This window comes from Bacillus rossius, chromosome 5 (assembly GCF_032445375.1).
Source record: "Bacillus rossius redtenbacheri isolate Brsri chromosome 5, Brsri_v3, whole genome shotgun sequence".
Lineage (NCBI taxonomy): Eukaryota > Metazoa > Arthropoda > Insecta > Phasmatodea > Bacillidae > Bacillus > Bacillus rossius.
Genome location: NC_086333.1, coordinates 27,602,427 through 27,626,537, shown reverse-complemented (window position 1 = coordinate 27,626,537; position 24,111 = coordinate 27,602,427). Strand labels below are relative to the sequence as shown.

Below are 24,111 nucleotides of genomic sequence, written 5' to 3'. Positions count from 1 at the left end.
AATTTTCAAGCACAACTAAATAATGATCCAAATAAAATGACAATATAACCTTGTTTATACATATTTCAAGGGACCAGGGTGAAAAAAAATAAATAAAAAGAGGGAAATGTAAAAATAAAACTTTATATTCAAGGTAGCGTAACTTGATGGTAATGAACTATGAACATACTTTTTAACATTATATAAGCTGTATATAATGTTAATTTCTGCACAGAAAATGAAACACAACACAATTACATTTTTAAAATATATAATATAATTATATTATATTAAATATATTATATTATATATAAATATAAGAAATAGTTTTCATTTTTTTTAATAAACAATTTTGTGTGTATTAAATTACAGTGTTTGTTATATTCATCATAAGTCAACGGGTGCCTTAGGCACCTTGGAACTTCATAGTTAGTTTATAAACACAAAGGACAACTGTTAACAGTTTGAAAGCAAGTGAGTTGGGACTTGTTGCAGGATAATTCCAGGTGTGAACATTGCCAATGCAGGAAGGATAGCTACAACTCTATAAATATAAGGTTAATTTTTGTTTGTAGGAAGTATTTACAGACAGATTTCAGTTGTTTAAGCAAAAACAAATATACAAACAATACTTAGTGTTATAACATGTGTTTTAAAATGTTTAAGTTAATATTTTAGTAATGCCATAGAAGTATAACTTCTAATGTGTGCGAAAACTTTAAAATATTAACTGTATAGTTAAATTTGAACAATATTGGCAGTATTTTACTGTACTTTATTGTCCAAAAGCCAGGTCCAAAGCCGGGGTTTAGAAATTTTTAAAGTTTTTCATCGGAGCCGTGCTGCTATCTGTGTATGATGGTGCCAAGCAACGTTTACAATTCAGGCAGCAAATTATAGCGGCGGGTGCGGAAAGTAAGTCTGTGATCAGCGTCTAGAAATTTTGGTATGTACTTGAAAATCAAATATTTTATTGAACAGTATGTTTATCTTGCTTGGCATTATTTTAAAGAATTCTACTTTAAATTTTGTGTCTTGAGTTTCATATTTTAAGTTTATTTGCAATGTGAACAACATGAGAACAAGTGAATTTGCTTGTTATCGAGGTTACATGTTAACACTAGTGATGGGTCGATTCCGATTCCGGAATCGGTCGGTTCCACCGATTCCAGTATAATCGTGGGATTCAGAATACAATGGTTTTGGAATCGACCATGACCGATTCCTGCATTGTTTTTAAGTTTGAAAAATACATCTCCTACGCAATGTAAGAAAATATTAAAATGCATGCAAATATAATTTTTAAACTACATAATACAATCTTTTTTTACGTAACTGATTTCCGTATTACGGCGATTAACGTATTTATTTACTTGCACCGCCATTTTCCCTACAGTACAAATGCAGTATCTACTTTCCCGCTTTAAGCGAAAGCATTTTTCGGAAATTACGTTGTAACAGCACTGCATTTAATAGTAAACCTTCAAAAATAATTAGACAAAACCATAATGTTTAAAGAAAATTATGTTAATGTAAACGGCAAGTAAAATAATGTAAACGTTAACTATTTGATCATGGCAGCTACATTTGCCATTGTAAACATCCTAATTTTTTGTTTGTGCTACCTGCCATGGTAAACCATACGGCTATAAACCAAATCTTTGGTGACGTGAACGCGAAAATTAAGATGTTTCACATCTCCGCACTTTAAACTTCAAAGAATTAAAATGAAATAATTTTTGAATGAGATTTTACCCAAATTCAGAGTGGATTACTGCGACTATATTAAAATAAGTTTAAAAGCAACATAACCAAATTGCTGTATATCGGCGTTCTTGTGCGTGTTCAGCGATGCTCGTTTTACATTAGATATATTTTGGAAAGGCAGTTGGCTAATCTGAATTTCCAAACATTGCTGCTGAAACGTTCGTAAATTTTTATTACCAAACATAAACATTCTTTTTAAAGTAGTTGTGTTAGTTAACAGAATTGTTTCCGATAAATTTCTGAAATGAATTAAATATTAACACGCGATTATTTGAAGAGTTTAAATATTTTGTGTAAGAAAATCTCACCATAAAATTTGGAAATTTTGAGATGCTAAAACATGCACATAACTTTCTTACTCAAGAACCGAAAATTTATTTTCTCTTTACGGTTGTGAAGAACTGCAAGACTGGATGGATTTATTCTTTTCACCAAGTGAGATAATTAAGTTCTAGGTAATATATTAAGACGTAAGCATCTCTGACATTTTATTTTAGTGTGGTGCATATTTGTTTCTTGTCATTTCCATCATAATGAGATAATAAAGTTTTATTTTTACATTTCCCTCTTTTTTTTTTTTTTTTTTCGCCCTGGTCCCTTGAAATATGTATAAACAAGGTTATATTGTCATTTTATTTGGATCATTATTTAGTTGTGCTTGAAAATTAAATTCTTAACCTAACCATACGAACCTCTTTTTTTACAATTAATTGAATTGATAATGTAAGGTATCTAAAGTTGGTTAAATTATAACATTATTTACAATTTACACGTCATAAGACATCTTTGATTATTTAAGTGTTTGAACACGTGTTTCATCTAACTATATGCAAGGTTAAAAGGCCAAATTGTGCTAGAAATTCAAGGTAGCGTAACTTGATGGTAATGAACTATGAACATACTTTTTAACATTATATAAGCTGTATATAATGTTAATTTCTGCACAGAAAATGAAACACAACAGAATTACATTTTTAAAATCATAAACAAACTTTTTTTTTCTGAGTATATTACTCTGTTGAACATTGTCAGATAAAAATTAACGAATCGGAATCGGATTCGAAGAATCGACCCTTTAATTAAAGAATCGAAAATGGAATCGGAATCGGTATATTTTTGGAATCGGCCCAACACTAGTTAACACATCACTGGCGAGTACTGAAAGACATTTTTTACTCACTGTAAAAACATTTTTTTATTGAAATACCATGTTTATCAACAGCCAGCATAGCACAAGAGAAACCAGTAGCTGCACAGGTAGTATCAGTGTGTCACCATTCACCATCTCTGGCTAGCTCAAAATTAGGTGATGAGTGGAACATACAAGTTATGTATGTGGCAGGTCACGAAGAAATTCTTACTCAATGTTCGATGTATTACCTCCTTTTTTTTTTATTTATGTAAAAATCACACTGTAGATTCCGCATAACAGAACAAATAAAAATTAAATGTACATAACAAAAGATAAAACACGGAGCCATCGCCCGACCACGGCCTGCTCGGCCCGCCACCCAAACAACGGCCGCTCGGCACGGTGCTCGGACAATGACTGAATTTTACAGCCTTCCTTCCCTTTGAGCGGGCAGTGTCCTGGGCTTGCTGACGTAATTTTCAGTCAATCACGGCGCAACAGAGGCTCAACGAAATGCTTACTTCTGTTCCCACGACGCAGAGATTATGTCTCTTTCTCACACTCCCGTGACCGTGACTCATACGCCTAGCGTGTGAAACAACGCCTCGGTCGTGGAAAAACAAAGGAGAATTACGTCAGCACACCTTCCCACACAAAGAAGCCAGCAAAAACAATTACTAGAAAAATAAACTTATGAATAAAATAAAACCAAATAACCCGGAGAATTACGTTTACAATAACTTTGAAAAAACTTTACATCAAACCTGAAATTTGACAAAAAAAACTTATAACCAATGATTATTACTGTATTGCATGGGGAAGGCTGTAATCTGGATTGTTACAAGTGTCACACAATAAGGACTGTGACTCTTGCTACAATACCACCTTATAGAACACGTTTCGAATAAAGAAGCTGGAAACTATTTCAATTTCGAGTTGATTTGAGGTGGTACTGACAGTTTCAAAATAATGCATTTGAAATACTACCTTCCAAAACACTACGTCACAACGTGGTCACTACAGTGACGTCATGCACTAGTACAGGACGAACTGTGATCAGCTGACAGCCTGATGCAATGTAATTGGCTGGACGTACAGTGGTGAGCCCAAAAATATCCATTTGTTAGTGTCTATGTATACATTCACAAGTACATACTGCTTCTGCACTGTAACAGGGATAGGAGTGGCCCTTGGCTATAAAAAAAGGTAAAATGTAGACTAAATCTTTAAAAAAGTAGACTTTGTAGACCATCAAATCTCTATAAAAGATACTTCAAAAATCATGCCTCAATCATCAAGAATCGGCAAATTCATGACCATTAGCAAGCCTCTCGCGTTAAAAAAATCCATGCAATTTGATGAGCAGCTTACAAAAATGGTAGTGAAAGGATATCACACATTCAGCATTGTAGAAGAGGAAGAATTCATAAAATTTGTAATGCTTTCTCCTGGCTATCAGTTGCCGATGCGAAAAACTGTTTCCCAGAGCCTTATTCCGAAAATATATTTTTCAGTGAGGGAAAAGGTGCAGCAAAAATTAAAAAATGCCAATGCAGTGTGCCTGACAACAGACAGTTGGACTTCCCTTAACAATGAAAGTTTCGTAGCTGTCATTGCCCATTTCATCGATGGCGAAACAATTCTAAGTTCACATTTGCTGGATTGTATTTCATTTAATGAGAGGCACACAGCAGCCAATCTAAGTTCATTCCTGAAAACTCTGGTAAATGAATGGGAAATCAACAACAATAAAATTGTTGTTGTAACAGACAATACACCGAACATCAGCAATTGGAGACATTTGTCATGTTTTGCCCATACTGTCAACCTAATTATGCAATCATCTTTGCAAGAAATTGATGCAACCATTGCTAAAGTGTAAAGTATTGTTGAGTATTTTAAAAGGAGCTCTAGGGCTCTGTCAAATCTAAAATCAACACAGGAACAAATGGAATTGCCACCCCTGAAACTAATTCAAGATGTAATCACCCGGTGGAATTCTACATATGAGATGATTTCACGACTGCTGAAAATAAAGATGCTGTTATAGCCACACTAGCCATTATTCAGCCCGAACTGAATGTTGTAACAACGACTGACTGGGAAATCTTACAGAGAGCAACTGATATTTTGCAAATTTTCAACTAAGTTACTGGGGAAGTTGGTGCAGAAAAGTCTGTTTTGACATCCAAAATAATAATATTTTACAAATCAATAAACAACCATGTTCAAGAATATTTTGCTGATAGGCAGCCAGTCCCAAAGGAAATAACAAGCATGTGCACTAAATTAATGGATAACCTGAATGAACGTCTGAATGACTGTGAATCAAATGAATTGTATTGTCAAACAACTCTTCTGGATCCCAGGTTTAAAAAGTACTGTTTCATACAAGACAAGAAGTACGAAGAAGCATATGCGCTACTACGCAAGAAAGAATGTGCGATAAGAGGTCCTGTTGAAATTGAAAGTGATGCCGAGTGTCTGCTGCTAGAGCTACAACAACTTCACAGTCATCATTGTGGAGAAGTTTCGACACAACAGTGAAGAACCTTTCACCAAAAAACCCAACCGCTGCTGGAATCGTCGAAGCCGACAAGTACATACAAGAGCCGCTACTAAACAGGCTCGAAAATCCTTTAGATTGGTGGCAAGAGAGGAGGTATGTATACCCTCGACTGTACACACTCGTCCAAAGACGGCTTTGTATTGTACCAACATCTGTACCCTGCGAAAGAATATTTTCCAAAGCTGGACAAATTCTCACTGAAAAAAGAAACAGGTTGTCATCTTCAAAAACCTCGCAACTAATGCCTATCTCCATCAACTGTTACCATCACTGGTTAGAAGGTATATTCTCTAACCAGACTTATAATCCCTCCAACACATTATGTTATGTGAGATACACTGCCTGCTAAAATTGAATACCACAGCCAGGACCTCAACCAGAGGGTAAACTATATTACAATAAATGCAATTTCTCTGTAATGTAACTTGATACGAACAAATTTATTTAGATTTAGATTGATTTCCATACAGTTATTGGTAGGAAAGGTCAAGCATGCTCTGCATTCTGCAGTATTTTGCAAATTAGTAATGAGCAAATTTATGAATATTTTAAAAATTCTTCAGTTTAAGAACAAAAAAGAGACCGTGTAGACTGATTTCAGATAAATAGACTGATTGAGGCTTTTTTTTTTTTTTTTTAAAAAAAGATACTTTTAGCTAGAAAAGAGACTCACTCTGATGCCTGCTGTAACCATCATAAAATAATAAAAAAAAAACATATGTGGGGAGTATTAAATAGGGATTGGCAAATTCCACATTACTTTTATTTTAAATTTTTTAGATTTTCCTCAGTTCAAGTTTTGATCATGATTCCAAGATGCTCTTTCTAAGCCAGGGTTTTCCGTCTTTAAATTCCTATTCCAATTGTTAGTCAAGTCTGGCTCTCCAATATGCTGAGTAATGTGACATTATTCTATGCAACATGTTTCAAGGAATTGGAGAGCCATACTCGACTAAAGAATGGTACAAGATATTAAAGGTGGCAAAAATAACTCAATATGGGAGTTCAAAAGGTTAAAGAATGACAAAGTAGAACTAGCAAAAGTAAGCATGATTACGAAATTCATGTTCAATAATATTTAAAAAGGAATTTTGTAGTACTTAAATCTTTTCAACCCTCTTGACCATCGTTCTTAGGTACTCAGGTACTCATTACCGTGTTTTATCGCATAATTGTCACACATTTTATACTAAAATCAAGTTTGAAAAGTAGGGGTGCGACTTTTATGAGAAAATTTTTTTTTGGTTAGGTAACGTTATTCATAATAACAAAACCCATTCATGGAAAGTAAGTTTATTTAAAAAGTAGAGTATACAAAAGCACACCAAACAATTTAAATTAATAAGTCATGCAACAAAAACCTTTCTTCAACTTTAAATATAAAAACATAATCTGTGACCCCAATGTGAGCCTGAACTGACGCATAACTATCGTAGTACACAATGACCACGAAAGAGTGCGAGCCATCAAATGTAGTAGACTCGGCACTTTACAGAGAGTGCGCGTTGCATGCAATCGGCGAGATATCAGTATTGATATTTGACTACGTGTGCGCGCTCTATAAGGGAAGCAACATAACCAAACACGAATGATGCCAACTAGCGCTGGCTACATTTTTAAAGGCGGTACACAGTGGCGACGAAGATGAGCAGATAAAGGTTATAATGTTTAAAAACATGTTTAACAGAAAATTTACACATCAGACAACATCGTATTTCTGTTAATTAAATAAGTAAGTGGTAATGTCCGATAAATATTAGATGTCTACTTTAAAATACATTGTTTTATACGAAAAAAATACGTACACAAGGCGGTCGGAATCTAATAGCGGGACAAAAAACATCATGCGACATTTACGCGACAGGTTTTTTATCTAAATTTTGACGCCCTAAAATATCAGTGTGACAATTATGCGATAAAACAGGGTAATCACATCTAGCCCGCAATGATTAATTATTTTGTCATTGTTTTGGCCCCAACAGTTGAGTACAAACAACTTTGTGCAAACTATATCAAATTTCCTGATTTTAAATCATACAACTGCAAAATTCCTTCAGCTCCTACCATGAGTTACGATGTTCCTGTTATGTTTCACAGGAGCGTTAAATCAGAATTGATCTGTTTTATCATGCATAAATTAAAAATACATAGAAGTATTAAAAAAAAATGACTGTTTTATTTTTTAGTCTTTCTCAGACTATAATCATACAAAATTTTGTGAAACCATGGCTAGCCAACTTTGTTTGTATGTTTACAAATCCATTATTATTATTATGTAGAGATGGGATTTTCGAATCTTGGATTCGTCGAACATACCGAATCATAGGGATTCGTAGGATTCAAAGAGGATTCGTAGGATTCGAGGTGAATATTTAAGAGTTTTAGTAATTGAAAATTGTATACCTAAACTATATTATTAAGGTAACGGAAATAGCACAAACATAAGCTAAACTACGCTGCATTTTGTCAATTAGCATAACTACTCTATCATTTCCAACCTTCAATAATATAACATTTGAGAAAAAAATGTAACTTTTTTTAAATGGCGTCTGTTATACAAACGTATTTTATTGAAAACATAGGAAGGATTAATTTAACAGAGAATTAGACAGATGCAAACTTACGTGTGTGGTTTTTGAGGTTATTTGTCTCTATTTTAAATCAGGTGTATACACTATGCACTTTTTTTATTATTTCAAAATTACAATATTTGTTTACAACAGCTTGTTTGTTTTAAATTTATTGAACAGTAAACAGACGCCATTTCAGCTCAAGGAATATTTGTCGATCCATGACACGGTAAAAGTAATGACACAGAAGTTATTCTTATAACTTTACATCTAAAAATATATAAAATAAACTAAGTATGATATTTAAATGTGCAAAAATAACAGGTGCTATAAATCCCAACTGCCAATCAGATCATTGCTGCTAGCACGCACTAATGAAAAGCGGCACTTCCGTCTTCATCAAGTTTCCCCCAATGGTTGTTTTGTTGTTAACCATTTCCAGAAGTAAAATGATGCTTTGATTAACTGTGAGAAATGCCCGTAATTAACTAATACTATTAAGCCATCACTGCATTTATTAGCAATCTACAGATTTTGCGCTTGAAAGTAAATAATTGCGCTGACGCCAGAAAGTAAAGTGGCCCGCGTGGCGTGCTGTTATTGTTTCACAAGATGGCCACTATAATTATTGTGGGGGCACGTTATTCAGTTAGAACAGCGAGCAAATGATTGGTTGAACATAGAGGGAAGAGCCCAAGCAGCGTGTAGGATAAGTTGAATTGAACGTACTTGAAAGAACATATACGTCATGTAGTTAAAAGTTTCATTATTTTCAACGTTTTTTTTTTTTAAAAAAGGAAGGAGTATTTAATGTTTACGCTCATGCTGAATGCCATAAAATAGGCGTTTAGTATTTTATTATAGACAAGTGATGTGATATTTCAGATTTCGGTTCATTTGAAAATACCATTGAAAATCGCACAATGTCAGATGTGTGGCAGCATTTCCTTCTTGACGAAACTGACAAGACGAAAGCAGTGTGTGTCTTGTGCGGTGTAAAAATATCACGAGGAAAAACTGGAACTACAAGTGCCATGAAAAAACACTTAAAAATTCACAGCGAATAAATATGCACACCTTTTTAAACAAAAATTTGAACCTAATAAATACTAAAGTAATTTTTTTTAAATAAACAATTTTATAAATACACATGTGATTTTTTTTTTTAATACATAGGCCTATGTAATTTTTTAAAATAAATGTGTGAAATTTTTTAATAACATGTGGTGAAGTTTAGTGTGGGACTGGGATTCGAGATTCAATGACAAACACTGAGGATTCAAACAAGGATTTGGATTCGACCAAAATGTGGATTCGTCCCATCCCTATTATTATGTTATGTAAATATTTGATGCCATCTTAGATTCCAGGTTGTCTTAAAATTCAAGTAAATATAACAATCAGCATTTGTGGATTTAATGGCAATAAGTATTAAATAATTTTTTTTTGTTTACTGCTCGAAACATAAGATGCGATATTAAAGAACTGTTATCACCCATTGCTTATTATGTGAGATAATTTTAGAATAAGTTTGGGCAAACCATGGTCATAAATTATTGCTATAAAAATAAATGAAGACAAACACTTCAACAAATATTGATTTTGAAACTTTCAGGTTCCAGAGTTTCCGTTCAGTAACTGTGAACCAGCATTGATTCTGAATGTAATATAGTATAATTGAGCATCATGGAGCATGAAAACGTGTAAAACACAGGGCGTACCGTGCATTGCGGTCGACACGGAAGTACTCGGTGGCAAGGTGCTGGTCGTTCAACATTTCCAGGAACTGCTGGTCGTGCGTGATGATGATCAGCTGGAACTTGCGCCTCACACCGCGCGTCTTCACGATGCTGCAACACATCAGAGGCCCCTGCACTGCCGTACACCGGGCGCCTGGTTCGCACCCGGAGGAAACATACGCTCTGACCTTTACATTCAGTAAACCTGCCACTTGTAGCCATGCCTAAGTTGATCACATGTTTTACATCATGTCATTAGAATATGACAATTCTTACTCAAATTAATGCAAAACACAGAGGCAGTCGATGGACGTGTTTCGTGCCTGCTCGTGATCAGGAAGTTACAGTAATGTCATACAATCATGATCAGTTTGTGATAAACTCCTCCAGCAATGACTGTCAGGAAGATCATGACCATGATGCTTTAACATTTTAACTTGTATCAACATGGCAATGAATAAAAGAAAGACTTCGCCTACGAAAATGTTTAAAAAAAGGAAAAAATAAAGCTACCACAATTTCTATGCCAGTGGTAACCAAATCCAAAAACATTAGTGAAATAATACATCTGGCGAAAGTTTTGTGATACAAAGTTGATTATCTTAAAAGTGAGTGAAAACCAAGTACTGAAGACACTGAAGGATGATTCCAGGAAAGAAATTTCAGAAATAATATCCTACTAAATGGGTTTGACTACTCAAAATGAACCAAATAAAAATAAATCATACAGACAAGTAGCAAGAAAAGTGAACAGACACCAAGAAATGTGGCGTTAGTCGCCTCACCGAGTGACCAGACGGCTGACCTACTTTCAACTCTGCGGAATTCCCAGAACACCAGCAACTCTCAAAACCAACAGATGGTAGATGATCAGGGTTTTATCAAATACTGTAGAGGGAGAATACAGGACAGCTCGCTCGTTTTCGCGAGAAAGCGACGGTGCTGCGCTCTCGCGGCTCGGCGTGATGACTGCCCCTAGCTGCCGCGACCACGGCCGCGCCATACGAAAACCTCTGAAACTAAACTCGCTCAAGTACAAAGAGTAACCGTCAGAATTGAAAGGAATTATTATTAAATATTTTTTTTTTTTTAAATTCTATAGCCTTATAGAACGTAAAAATTTTCCCCAAGTCAAAAAATTTCTTTTAGAAAAACATACTATCGGGAGTTGTAATATTTCCCACTTCCCGCTTTCATTGTTAACTAAATGTGCCTTATTTCTTGGTTTGTTGATATTATAGTGATTTTATGCTTTGTTTTTTTCTCTTCTTATTTTCACACAATTCCTTTTCAGATAATGTATTGCCTCGCAAAAGCATCGGTTACACCTTTTATAAAACAATTGATTATGACATTAAAATATTTGTTTTACGATGAATGTGGGAGAACCCGGAGTAAAGAAAACAAAAAAGCAAAAAAAAGTCATGCACATGTAAATTGTATGGAATATCTAGCATAGCAGTGGTTATAAGGTATGATCGGGGAAAATAAACTTCTTGCTACCTATTTAGGTACAGCTGGATAAAATTTTACAAGCATATTCGTCTCTAGTATATTATTTGCCTTTTTAATTTACAATGGAAGTGAATCTTGTAAAACTTGTTCTAGCTCTGGTACCATTGTAATAATGCATTTATTTAAATATTATTATTTTAAAGTAACGAGGTATTAATACATATTTAATATTTATGGTAGCTTAAGATGGTGCAATGGTAAGTTCTAATTTAAGGATTATATTGTTTATTTACATTGTGTCAAACGCTATGTACTGCTACATATTTATGTCATACTGAAATTATGTATTTTTTCATCTCCTGTTAATTTTCAATATTATTAAAATGTTCATGTTATTTAATTTCATAATATCGTGCTCAAATCTCTGTTAACTGTACATATAATTATTATATACGTATTATACACTATATGAACAACTGTACTCGTTATATTGCACATATTCATTAAAAAACGATAGAAAATAAATAGTATTTAGTGGCTAAAAAATTTGGATAATTTAATTAATTCATTAGATAATTCCCTAAATGAACGATGATTAGCAATATAATGCTTTGAAAATTTTTACTTCAATTTTCCTTGAAAATATGTTGTTCATTGTTAACTATTTTTTTACATCGAAAGCAACTAACTTTTCAGCGAATAAATTTACATCTGCATGGCCGCAAAGAATACGAGGGTCAACACAATTTTTTTCAAAAGAATCTGTTGGTTAGTCTAGGTGCAATGACGAGTTGAATTTAATACATTTTAGGCTTGGAATGCATGGCCGTGGGTGCTGTTATCACGCCGAGCCGCTAGGTAGCAGCGCTGACGCTCTTCGCCCGCGCGGCTGTGCTATTAGTATAGAGCTGTCCTGTATTCTCCCTCTACAGTATTTGTTTTTATTCTAGTGTAGAACAGTCGTAAGTTCAAATCAAATCCAAGTTGGAATAAGAAACACTTCCTCTCTAAATATATCTCAAAACCTGCAGATAAAAGAACAAAAAATTGTTTGTAACACCTTTTGACCTGGTTGTCCAAGAAAAGGAAACAGTTGATTACATTGCAGATGAACTGAATCTTTCAGATGTTAAAGTTGTTAAGTTTCGGTCTAAAATACAATACCTCAGCTTCTTTTCATGGTTCTGGAATAAGATTTTGATAGGATTCACAACACATTTTTTTTGACGAATGACTGCCTTATCAGTCTCTCCTATGGGAAATTACACCATGAATGCACAAACAAATAACAAACAAGCATTCACTATGAACAAAATAGCTTGAGAGGTTCTGTTGTGATACCTGTTTTTTCACGTAAATATAAATGGCGTAACGTTAATCTAGTGCTTAATTGCTGAAGAAATAAAAATTTTCTGAAATAATTTTAATGTCACCTTTATATATATATATAAATATCAAACTTTACTCTAATTATTAATTTTGACACACTTGTAAGGAAACAAGTTGATATGGGTATTGGTCACCATGATGATCACAACAGAACAATCAAAACTTATAATTGCTTACAGAATGAAAATTTGAACATTGGTTAAATTCATGTATACTCATCAAAATCAAACGAAAGTTAAAAGTTAAAAGTTTCACACTCACTCTGCGAGAGCATGCACAAAGTTGTTGATGTTTTCCCTGTCCAGGTTGGCAGTTGGTTCATCCAGGGCCAGGAACGCACACTTGGTGCTGAATGTCTCGGCCAGTGCTATGCGAATGATCAAGGAGGCCAAAACCTGCACATGGTCAAAAGAAGCTACAGTAAACCTGTAGAACAGTAGAACTTTAACTCACCATAACGGTAAAATAAGAGTTTTAAATCGCACAGTCATGTACAGAAAGTAGAAACTACGTCCAAGCTCAACATCACTTACAGTATTATCCAGCATTGATGACTGGAATTTAATAAAATATTAATGATGATTCTCATTCTACATGACAGGTCATCTTAAGTGTAAAATACACAAAAATACAAAAATATGCAGTAATACAAAATAATGAAATAAATAAACCAGAAAAACTCGGTTAAAATTGATGGATCTAGCTTTCAGGGATGCTGGGTGAGCTCACAACATTTCCTTGTAGTATGCTTAAATAACTAAATTAAAAGATTAAACATAAATTTGCAGAATTAAAAGAATAATTCACATTACACACCTAAATAAATGTAAGTATGGTGCATACTTAGACCAGCTACAATAATAATATATAATCTATTTGTTAAAATATTTAATACTGGAAAAAAATGTGTTTTTATGCAGCTAACTTAACCAACCTTTGACTTAAGTTATTATTTGCTTTATATTCTATAAGCTAAAACTTGTAACACCCCTCGTGCCTCAAAATAGCGTTATTTGGAATTAATTAAAAGAGCCTTGGAAACAAGCTGGAAAAAAAAATACGTTAAATGAAATGATTTACCAGAGGCGACACGAGGTGGGAACAAACACAATTTAGGAACTTCCTGTAACAAGCAAAGGGGAAGTTGGGGGATCGTTATAATCAATAAAATAAAAACTACACGATTAACTTGATCTATAGTTTCCCTGTTTTATTTGCCCTGATGAATATCATGTTTCAATTATTTTAACATACATACAAAAGATTTAACAATTTTCCAAGATTAACAAAAGGAACACGAAATTGGGGCTGGCCAGCGCTTACTTAAACTAATTTACATTCTTAGTTTGAAATATAAACCTTTGCATTATGAGTGGATGGATCCGATGATTACATTGATAATTAGTTCTATTCGTTTTACATTTTCTTGAGAAAAACACTGGTCGCTGGTGGGTTGGTCATCCGGTTGAGATAGTTCGTCGCTAGGTAAAGGGGAAATGTTGAAATTACATTACCACCCGGGGTCTTCAAACAATCACGTCGGGTAGTAGAAGCGTTTCTTCGAATGTGACCCACGGAACAGGAAAGGGGGGGGTGGTCACGAGATGAGACCAATCAATCTCTCCCCGTCATCGAACCCTGTCTGCAACAGTCCAAATCAAAACTGATTAGAACTTGTATACAGGCAGTTAATGGGGCAGAAAATGCCCGGAAAAAAATTTAAAGGGAAAAAGGAGGGTTCGCGAATTATCACTCACCAAAACAGGGGAGTTGCCCAGCACGCTGCAGTCGTGGAGTCAGCCAGGCTCGGGAGCTCGCGAATTGCGCGGCAGGACGCGGATGATTTCTTCATAATAATAAATTTCAAAGAGAAAAATTTCTAAGGCAAATAACTAAACTATGCAGACAGACTAATCTACTAAAATGGACTTGAGGGATAGCATCCCTTATACAAGGCGACTACATATTCGTTAACGGTCGGATGAAATCTAGCCAATTCGCGATGGAGGTCTGTCTGCAGCCGCGACGCGAGTTGATCTGTCTCGCGGTATACGGCGTCTCGTAATTAAAAAGTGCCCACCGGCTCTAACAGGTGGAAGGGGGGTGTCTGGCCCGCCGAAAAATACCGAACTTGCCCGAACGCGGGCGAAAAAAAACTCTAGCAGGAGTCTTGAAGTTGGCCACACTGGGCGACCGTAGGGAACTCTGTCGGAGGCGGCTGAGTTGAAAGGAATCGACTCGCGCCGGGCGTCCATATAACTCAAGGGAGAGCGGTGCTGTTCTCTGGTGCCCTAGAGGGCAGGCAAGCGGAGAAGTTCGCGACTTGGCCGCTAGGAAACGCTTGTGATCAGTTTTGGCGCACTCGCTTTGCGAAGAGACCTTGGAAACGGTCACCGGTGTCCAGGGGATTACGACCGGTCATTGGTCTTACTTGGAACTGAGAAGGGGGGGAGGTGGGGTAAAATGCAACGCTGATGGGAAACTACGCCCCGTCGTGGCTACAGAGGGGCGAATATAACACTACGACGTGATGAAAAAGGCGAATCTCAGCTCGTCTCTGCGAACTGGTCGCCTGCAAGCTACAGCCTTGCCATGCAGTTAGGGTCACGAAGGGAAATGATATTACAGGCTTGAGGCGTGACTGAAGGCGGGGGAAATGGTAAGCGGTCTGCCAGTCAGTGATTAGACCAGCAGAATATCCGATACGCCGATGGGAAAGGGGCTTCAGGGCACTGAGACAAAGTTTAACTCAGAGGAGTACACCGGACTAACATATTAAAATTACACTATAGTAGAGCAAATAAAATTTCCACACAAAAATTTAAAATCATAATAAAAATTTAAAATATATTGTGTCGAATTTACAAATTAACGGCACAAACTGTAATTATTGTTTCTGGAAATTTTTGCACAAAGTAAGATAGTGTGAAAGGTAAACCGCACAATACCATGAAATTAGACTTATTTCAATTTTAAAAAAAAGTTTTAAAAACAGCTTTATTCACAAAATAGTCACAAAAAGAGCTTATATTTACATTTTAAACCACAGTTGACGACCAAATAAACTATATTCTAGTTCAGCAAAATTGCAAACATATTTTCTGCCAATTTCCTCTGGAATAAAAAAAATTGTTTATTTTTGAGTTAACCATATGTATTGCCATAGATAAATGCAGCAAGAAAGTTTCTACTGAATTGCATGGTAATAGATTGGTTCATACACCAATGTAACTATCGCATTCACTTCTTTTAATAGCCATCCCAAAGGATTGCTCATGTGTGGCATGCACGACAAAATTAATTAAATTAAAAGTATTCCACTACTGTTTCATGAGACAGTAGTAATATATACTTGAAAGCTTGTTATATTAAAATGGACAGCATGGTTCATATTTTTGATGGCACAGTCCCATTTAAGTTTCTGAACTGGGTATTTATATTGCACTAATGACAACCTCAACAATCAACATTGCTTTACGACAAACTCAAGATGTATAGCATTTCAAATATTCATAAGCAATTAAATTATAAATATTTCAAAATCAAATAAGAATAAAAAAAACACTATGTGTATTTGCAAATTCAAATACTAACTCAAGCCAATATTTTAAAGATGTACTCATTTCTCTCACACATACATGCAAAATGTGTGCATTTTTGCTGTATCAAATGGAAACCACATGCTGTTGAGCTTCAAACACATACATATTGCTGTTAGTGGCACCCTGCGTACTTCATAGTTTTGCCCATCTCCAACTGCTAATTTTACAAACCAAAAAAATAAAAAAACTAGATTGAATTAATGTAGTAACAATTAATACCTGAAATATAAATTAATTAATTTTCCACACATTTTAATCTTAAGTAATAAATTAAAAAAATTAAAGGTATTTAACACTTATTTTTGGTTTGTGCAATTCTGGTACGCTAACCCCATGGAAAAAAAGAAAAGTAGATAATAATAATAAAAAAAGTTTGGCTTAATATATTGGAAAATATGTACCGCATTTACCCGCAGAAGAGTCACTCTCCTATCGGGCTTTTTACTACAAGAGCTTTTAACTTCCCCCTTCCCTACCATATTTACGACCCATCCAATTCCTCTACTTCCAAACAAGACCAAGGAGAAGACTGCTATTTATTATATCGCTGTTTCCCTTTCCTCCATTGTATTATATTTTTTTACCCATCCCTTTGCTGCGAAGATAAAAGAGGCAGCAAGCTACTCTTTGTCAGTTCCCTCTATAAAAACTAGCACCTGTCCTCCTATGTACCACCCATGGGGCTGGACGAATATTTAATTGTTCTCATAAACACCGGCGATGGCTGTAGTTTTGTCACAGTATGCTCATTTGAAAGCATGAAAAATCTTATTCAAAAACAATAATGATTGGGCACACTTGCGTCATGAACACCTGTCAACATAGACACATTAATTGTGAGAGTGCCATATGGCCTCACGTACTTGCACACACATGCCCACACACACTTGTTCCCTCACTGGCTAGTTTGTTTTTAGATTTTCCTCTCTGCTCCTAGCAGTGCAGCAGACATGTTACTTGCCGACGCTGCGACCGGTCGGGCGGTAGACACTGCTCACGTACAATAATGGCGCTGTTCACGGAGCTTCGTTGGGACGACATATTTTGAATAAACAATTTATACTTATTCTGGAGTTATACTTATTAAAAACCAACAAAAGTTAATTATTTATGCACATATTCAACCACACAGTACAACAGTACTTTTTTTAACCAAAAATTCGCAAATGGTTCACAGTTCATTTTTACACTAAACATCGGCATTAAATATGCGACCCATATGCAGGTGAATACGTATGAGAAAGCCTGCAATGAAAACATGTCCTGCACGCAACGACTGCCCACTGCTTGCTGCCTCCTACCTTCTGGCCGCCGCTGCAGCGACCCCTCATGTTCATCTCCACTCCGGACTTCACCTGCACCACCTTGTACGTGTAGCTGCGTCGCTTCATGGTGCCTTCGTACACAAACCACACTTTACACTTGCATGCAGCCAACATTTTTTTTAAAAGCAAATTCAGACACTTAAAATAGTTGATTTCATCTCCATCATCATTAAAAATAAAAAATAAACATTTCATGTTAAGTTTATATAAAACTAAATAATGTTGATCAACTGCTTCCACAATTTGTGGTAACACACTTAAAATAAGCACATAAAAAATACCACATACTATATTGATGAGTGTTAACTTAGTTAAACAAAAACTGTAACTTAAAACTAAGTTCAAAAAAATGTTATAAATAAAACAAAGTTAAGCTAAACATTTTTTTCTACAAAGCAATGTTTAGAGACAAGATTTTATAATTCTAAATTTTGACAAATTTCATTACTATCCTTTTTATTTTTAAAGTATGATATATTAAAATATTAAACTACTCAAATATAAAAACAAGAAATGGTAGTATTGGAACTACTAAACGTACATACTTTTTTTAAGCAGAGGGGAAAAAAGTATTTCATTTATTGTGTGGTTAAGTTTATTTCTGGTACCGGCATATTTTAAAATTTAATTTTAGAATTTGTAACAGTATTATTATTTCAATACTATTAATATGATTAACATAATCATAATACAATATTAAAAATTCAAAATAATCATACTCAATACATTTCCCATTTCCCTGTTAAGTTTCTCTGTAGGTCTTTAGCCATGGCTTTAGTGTCAGCTATAGACTTCATCTTGTTTACTTCACTTTGAAAATATTATAAAAATACACTAAATAAATTATTTAACTTAGCACATAATATTTCAGGTTTTTATTTAAATGCCTATACTAAAGATTTATAAAATATATATTTTATGTTTTAATAGAAGGATGAGGTAATTGAGGTGAATTTAGATGCAATGTGTGTTTTACACATTTCATTCATTTCAGTGTTTGGCATTTTATTGACTTCAATTTCCCTTTTGTTTAGGTTATATGTATAGCTTTTCAGCAGTGCTGAATCTCGGCTCGACTCAAACACCTGCAGTACATATGTGCCTATGGAGTAGTAGTAACACACTGAATTCACATTTCAGAGGATCCATGTTCAATCACTCCAGGCAAATGCCAGGGTGGTGCCTTGCAGCAGGCCTCGGCACAGTCCTACAACTGTGACAAGTCACAGTCGTGGCTGGCTAAGATGACAATCGTTCCTTGCACACACAGGAAACAAACATATTCCATCGGAGGTTGCAGGAAGTAAGGTGTAAAGTTTTGTCTATAACGGTTAATTTACTCAAAACTGTTTATAGCTGTTTTCAAATAAAATATTTTAAAATGAATTTTAAAATTTACTCTTCTCCTCATGGAAACACATGTACGTCTATAATGTACCAGAAAATAATAACACTCAATTTTTCTGACAGCTTCTCAAAGTCCTGTGCTTTCATGAAATAACGTCCCCTGTGACTGTCGTCTAGGCACCAAAGAGAAGGGAACCCCAAGTCCCAGTGGACTAACAGGCCACCCGGGCCTGCACCGCACGTCTGGGCCCTAAATTACTAATAAAAATTTGAAACGGGGCCCTATACATGAAACTGTCCACCTCTATTTACTCATAAAAATGATTTTCCTGAGCCGCCTTAACGGCACTACCTATTGGCACAGCACTTAAAAACAAACAACCAAACGAGGCCACGCAGGTAGAAGGTAGCCATGTTACTTCACTGACCAATCACAATGCACCTCTTACATCTAAGGACACAATAACATACAAAATACATTAACCTCGCATTGAGGCATTTCTGCAAAAAAACAAAAAAAAAATATCAGCCTTTTCTGATTGGTTGGCATAAAACCTGATAATTTTACCACCTCCAGTGGGAGCGAACATCATAAGAACACACAGAGAAAGTGACAGAATGTATTTGCAACTGAAAAAAATGTCTAGAAAATTGGTGCTGTCGTGTAGCACACCTGTCCATCATTCTTCCTTTTCAAAACAATAAACAATGTTTTAGAACCATGCTTATAGCTTTTAAATAAACACAAATGTAATATACAGGCACAAAAATAATATTGAAAGTAAACCAAATAATGAGAAATATATTAAAAAAAACACTAACTAACCCAGCAAACAATGTGAAAACCAGCAAAAATATAGTTAAGTATCAGAAATTATAAAAAAATATTAACAACAGTAAAATACATATACTAAACTAGGTTGCCATAACCTTGAAATATATAATCAGCTGATAAATTAAACTGACTTACTGAAAAACATAATCTCTGAAAAATATCATGAAAATATAGGAAGGGCAGTGGCTTGCAATGCCACACAATATCTCAGGGCTGTGTCATTAGTTAGCCTCTCTTAACAGACTCCATGTTGACTAGACATTATGTAAAAATAATAGTAATTTTTATTTATACTAATTTATTTAAATACAAAACAATAACAGCAAAAAACCTAAGAATTGTTGTAAATATGTTTGCACCAGAATATTTAAAATGGCACTGCTTTGAAATTAGAATTAAGAAATCAAATATAATAAATAAGTACAACTAAATTCAAAAGTGGAAATGCTACACTCACTTTTAGCATCAGAGCCAGTCTTAATCTCTATGTAGTCTATGTCAGAGCCACAGTATATCTGCCGCCACAAGTTACGTATGATGGTATTGATTATCTTCATGCGCTCAGAGTGGAAGTGTGTGACCGCCCATTCCATAGCCTGAGAATAGCTTTGCAAGTCTTCTTTGGCAAGATGCTTAACCTGTGAGAAAAAAAATCTCAAACTGTTAGTCATCCCAACCCCTTTTTGTTCTTCACCTGATGCTCAAATGCAATATTCTGTTTATTGCTCTCTTACACTCCACTTATTTTCCTCCTCTCCCTTTCCGTATTCATCTTCCTCCACATCTAGATAAATTTACTTCTCCCTCTCTCTATCATTCTTTAGGTATCTCACTCCTCAATCATTATTTTTTATTTTTTTTTATTTTTATTTTTATTTGTTACATGCCACACCAACAGAATAAGGCTCCAACGGTGGGCACAACATGTAAGACATGTAAAAAAAACAAATACAGTAACAGAACAAAAATAAGAACAAAACAATAAATTATAAGAACAACAAATAGTAGGACAAAAACAAAGACAAGACAACATAACATACAAATATCCATATGAGTGCTTAACTTCTGAAAAGTACTTAAAATAACAAAAATGTTTCATGATAGTAATAAATGTATAAGTACAGAACATATAATATTATGTGGATAAATACAGTTAGTATCCTTAGATTAATACATCTGGTATTAAATAATTTAGGTAATAACATTAGAGCATAAAGATAATTAATCTTTGGATGCCGAAAGAATAATTTTTTTAACAAGTTTTTTCTCTCTGGTAGGTTGTAAGTGATTAACATACATATTAAAATTGTTAACAAGTCTATATATAATATCATTTGTATTTAAAAGTGTGCACAAAAAAGGTGGGTTACGGCTATTAAAAGAAGGAATTTTAATGCCAGTAACATCAAATATATGAGGACATATAAGATTACCATAATAACAATGGAAGACAAAAATGGCATCTAAGATCTTTCTTCTAGTTGATAATGAACCAAGGAGGAAATTTAAATCTATGTTATTGATGGTATTTAATTTTTTGTTAATATAGTCAGATACTTTAGATTGAATCCTGTCAAGCTTTTCAATATCAGTGTTATTGATGCTATTCCATATAATAGAACCATATTCAAGTTTTGATCTTATTAGAGCTGTATAGAGGGAGAGAATAGAGTCAATATTGAAGGTGTTAAAGGTGATAAATTTAATTAGACCAAGTATTTTGTTAGATACCGAGATAATGTTTTCAATGTGAAGATGAAAAAATAGTTTTTGATCCAGAAAAATTCCTAGGTCTTTGACATGTTGAGATTTTTTAATTGGTGAGTTATCAAGTTTGTATTCATATTGCAATGGGTAGGTTTTTCTAGAGAAGGTAATGATAGCAGTTTTTTCCATGTTTAGATTGACCAAATTATTTGTGCACCAATTTGCAATTTCTGTAATATCACATTGTAGTAGATAGCTGTCATGATATGAAGAGATTTTTCTATATATCTTTAAGTCATCGGCAAAAAGAGTGCCAACTGAGTTCTTTAATCCAGATATTATATCATCAATGTAGATATTGAAAAGTAAAGGAGATAGTGTGCCACCTTGCGGGACGCCAGAAGGACTTGGGTGGAGATCTGAACTTATATTCTGTACTGAAACATAAAAGTTTCTGTTATTTAAATAGCTTGTTAACCATGATAAATATTTATCACTTAGCCCAATTTTGGAACATTTGCTTAGTAGTATTTGATGATTAACAGTGTCGAAAGCTTTAGCTAAATCAAAGTAACAAACATCTACTTGACCACGTGTGATGACTTCTGAATAAATAGGATTAAGAAAGGAGACTAAGTTTGTCATGGTTGTTTTACCTGTTCTGAACCCATGCTGTGAATCAGACAATCTATTATTTACGTTAAACGCTAAGTGTTTAAATATTATTTTGTCAAAAATTTTGGCAAATCCATTTAACAGGGATATAGGCCTATAATTTGAAACAATAGAAGTTTTGCCCTTTTTGTGTACAGGAATAACCTTGGCAATTTTCCATTTATCAGGGTAGATGCTATTTAGAATACTGAAATTATATATATGCTGTAAGAGAGGAGCAAGGATTAAGGAGCAACCTTTGATGATAAAATTTTGTATGTTATCAGGTCCTGTGGACAATGTAGATTTTATGGTTTTTATACTCCATAGGACTAAACTAATCGAGATATTAGACATTGGAATATTGTATGAACAACAAGGAGATATGTTTTGGTTATTTGTGTTATTTGTAGTAACATAGACACTTGAAAAATATTCAGCAAAGGAATTTGCAATTAAATAATTATTATCCGTAATTGAGTTATTAATTTTAATTGAGGGATGCTGACTATAACCCTTTCTCATTATTTTAACATAATTCCAAAAATTTTTTTAGGGTTTTGCTTAATTTTATTGTTAATATTACAAAGCCAGTTTGTTTTATCCCTACACATAAGTGATTTAGTTTCCTTACGGTAATCTGAGAATAATAAATAGTAAAAAGGATTCAGATTATGGTATAGAAACAAGATTTCATGGTTTTATTTATAGTCCAATTTCATATTTAAAACAGAAAAATTTTGGTGCTAAAAAATAGTGCAATGCTGCATTTTTGCAATAATATAATTTGTAATATATTGGTCTAAAATATGTAACAAAAAAAAAGTTGGCTTAATATATTGGAAAATATGTATGAGGAAGCCGGCAATGAAAATATTCTGAAAACATTTCCTGCACGTAAGGACTGCACACTGATGGGAGAAGCGGCTTCTTCTATATTCAGAACAATAAAATAAATTGTCAAGCATTTGTGGTTTAAAAGTGATTCAATAAGAGATGCAAAATAATGGAAATTAATTTAATTTTTTTTATCTACAAATTTTAAAGGTTGAATTTGCTTGATTCCATGATATAACTTTCATTACGGCGTTAAGTGGTGCATTGACATGATTTTTGGTGTTATTTCAGTTTCATCACATTTCACTTGTCCTTGACTACAGTATTAGAGGACTTTTGTGACTCGGTGGACATTCTGTGTTGCTGGTGGCTTAGTCCAGCCAGGTGACATACTTCCTACAGCATCGACTGTAACTCCCAGGCGCCACCCTTTACACACCAGAGTTCCCAAGAGTTCTCAGCCACCTGCAGTGCAACCAACTGTGCACCCACCCACCTCGACTGCCCTCCTATAGAGAAGGAAGCAATCTCTTTGAAAGTTGACTCGCCCTCCGAGAAGGGACACAACGTCCTATCATCCTCACCCCCCTCCCCTCCCACTCGCTACGTGTTGCAGCCCACGGCTCGCAGACCGAATACTGACAGTTGAGCCAACAACAGGGGTCAATGTAGGCTGAGCAGCACACAATCACTAATATTCCAGTGTTTTTAGTACAAGGTGCAAAAAATAAACTATTCATTGATATAAAACTAAAAATTCTAAAATAAAATGCTCTGGCATTTGTAACGTTGCAAACCCCTGCCCCCCCAAGCTAAATAATTTTCTTTTAAACTTCTTTTCTGTATATGTAAGTATTAATAAGTCAATGTTTTTTGAGTGGTGTAATGTTATGAAACAATATGATCAGACATTATGAATATTAATATATGTTGTTTGCACGTGCTATGTGTTTTAAGAAGGTATTTCATATTTTATTAGACATTTTTAATCATTACTATTTTTTATGTAATTATTCACAAATAAGTCGCTGTACTAGACTTTTGCCTATTTTGGCCTACTTTTTCAGGTTTTTTCTAAATAAGTTTAATTTTGTAAAGTAATTTGTATTATGATTGCTGTTCTTAAATTTTATTAACCTGCTGCATAATAATTCTAGAACAAGGGACTGTGGTGTGATCTGTAAAAAGAGAGAGGCATAAGAGA

At 34.4% G+C, this 24,111-nt stretch overlaps 1 protein-coding gene across 2 annotated transcripts in view; it reads right to left on the bottom strand.

The window, feature by feature from the left end:
- Positions 1-24,111, bottom strand: part of LOC134531663 (DNA repair protein RAD50-like) — a 253,543-nt gene that overhangs the window by 14,290 nt on the left and 215,142 nt on the right. For both annotated transcript variants that reach the window (XM_063367443.1, XM_063367442.1), the window contains exons 24-27: positions 20,167-20,347; positions 17,504-17,598; positions 12,862-12,995; positions 9,739-9,867 (exon numbers count right to left, since the gene is read on the bottom strand). In XM_063367443.1, coding sequence (XP_063223513.1) covers positions 9,739-9,867; positions 12,862-12,995; positions 17,504-17,598; positions 20,167-20,347 — 539 coding nt within the window. The remainder of the gene's footprint in view (positions 1-9,738; positions 9,868-12,861; positions 12,996-17,503; positions 17,599-20,166; positions 20,348-24,111) is intronic.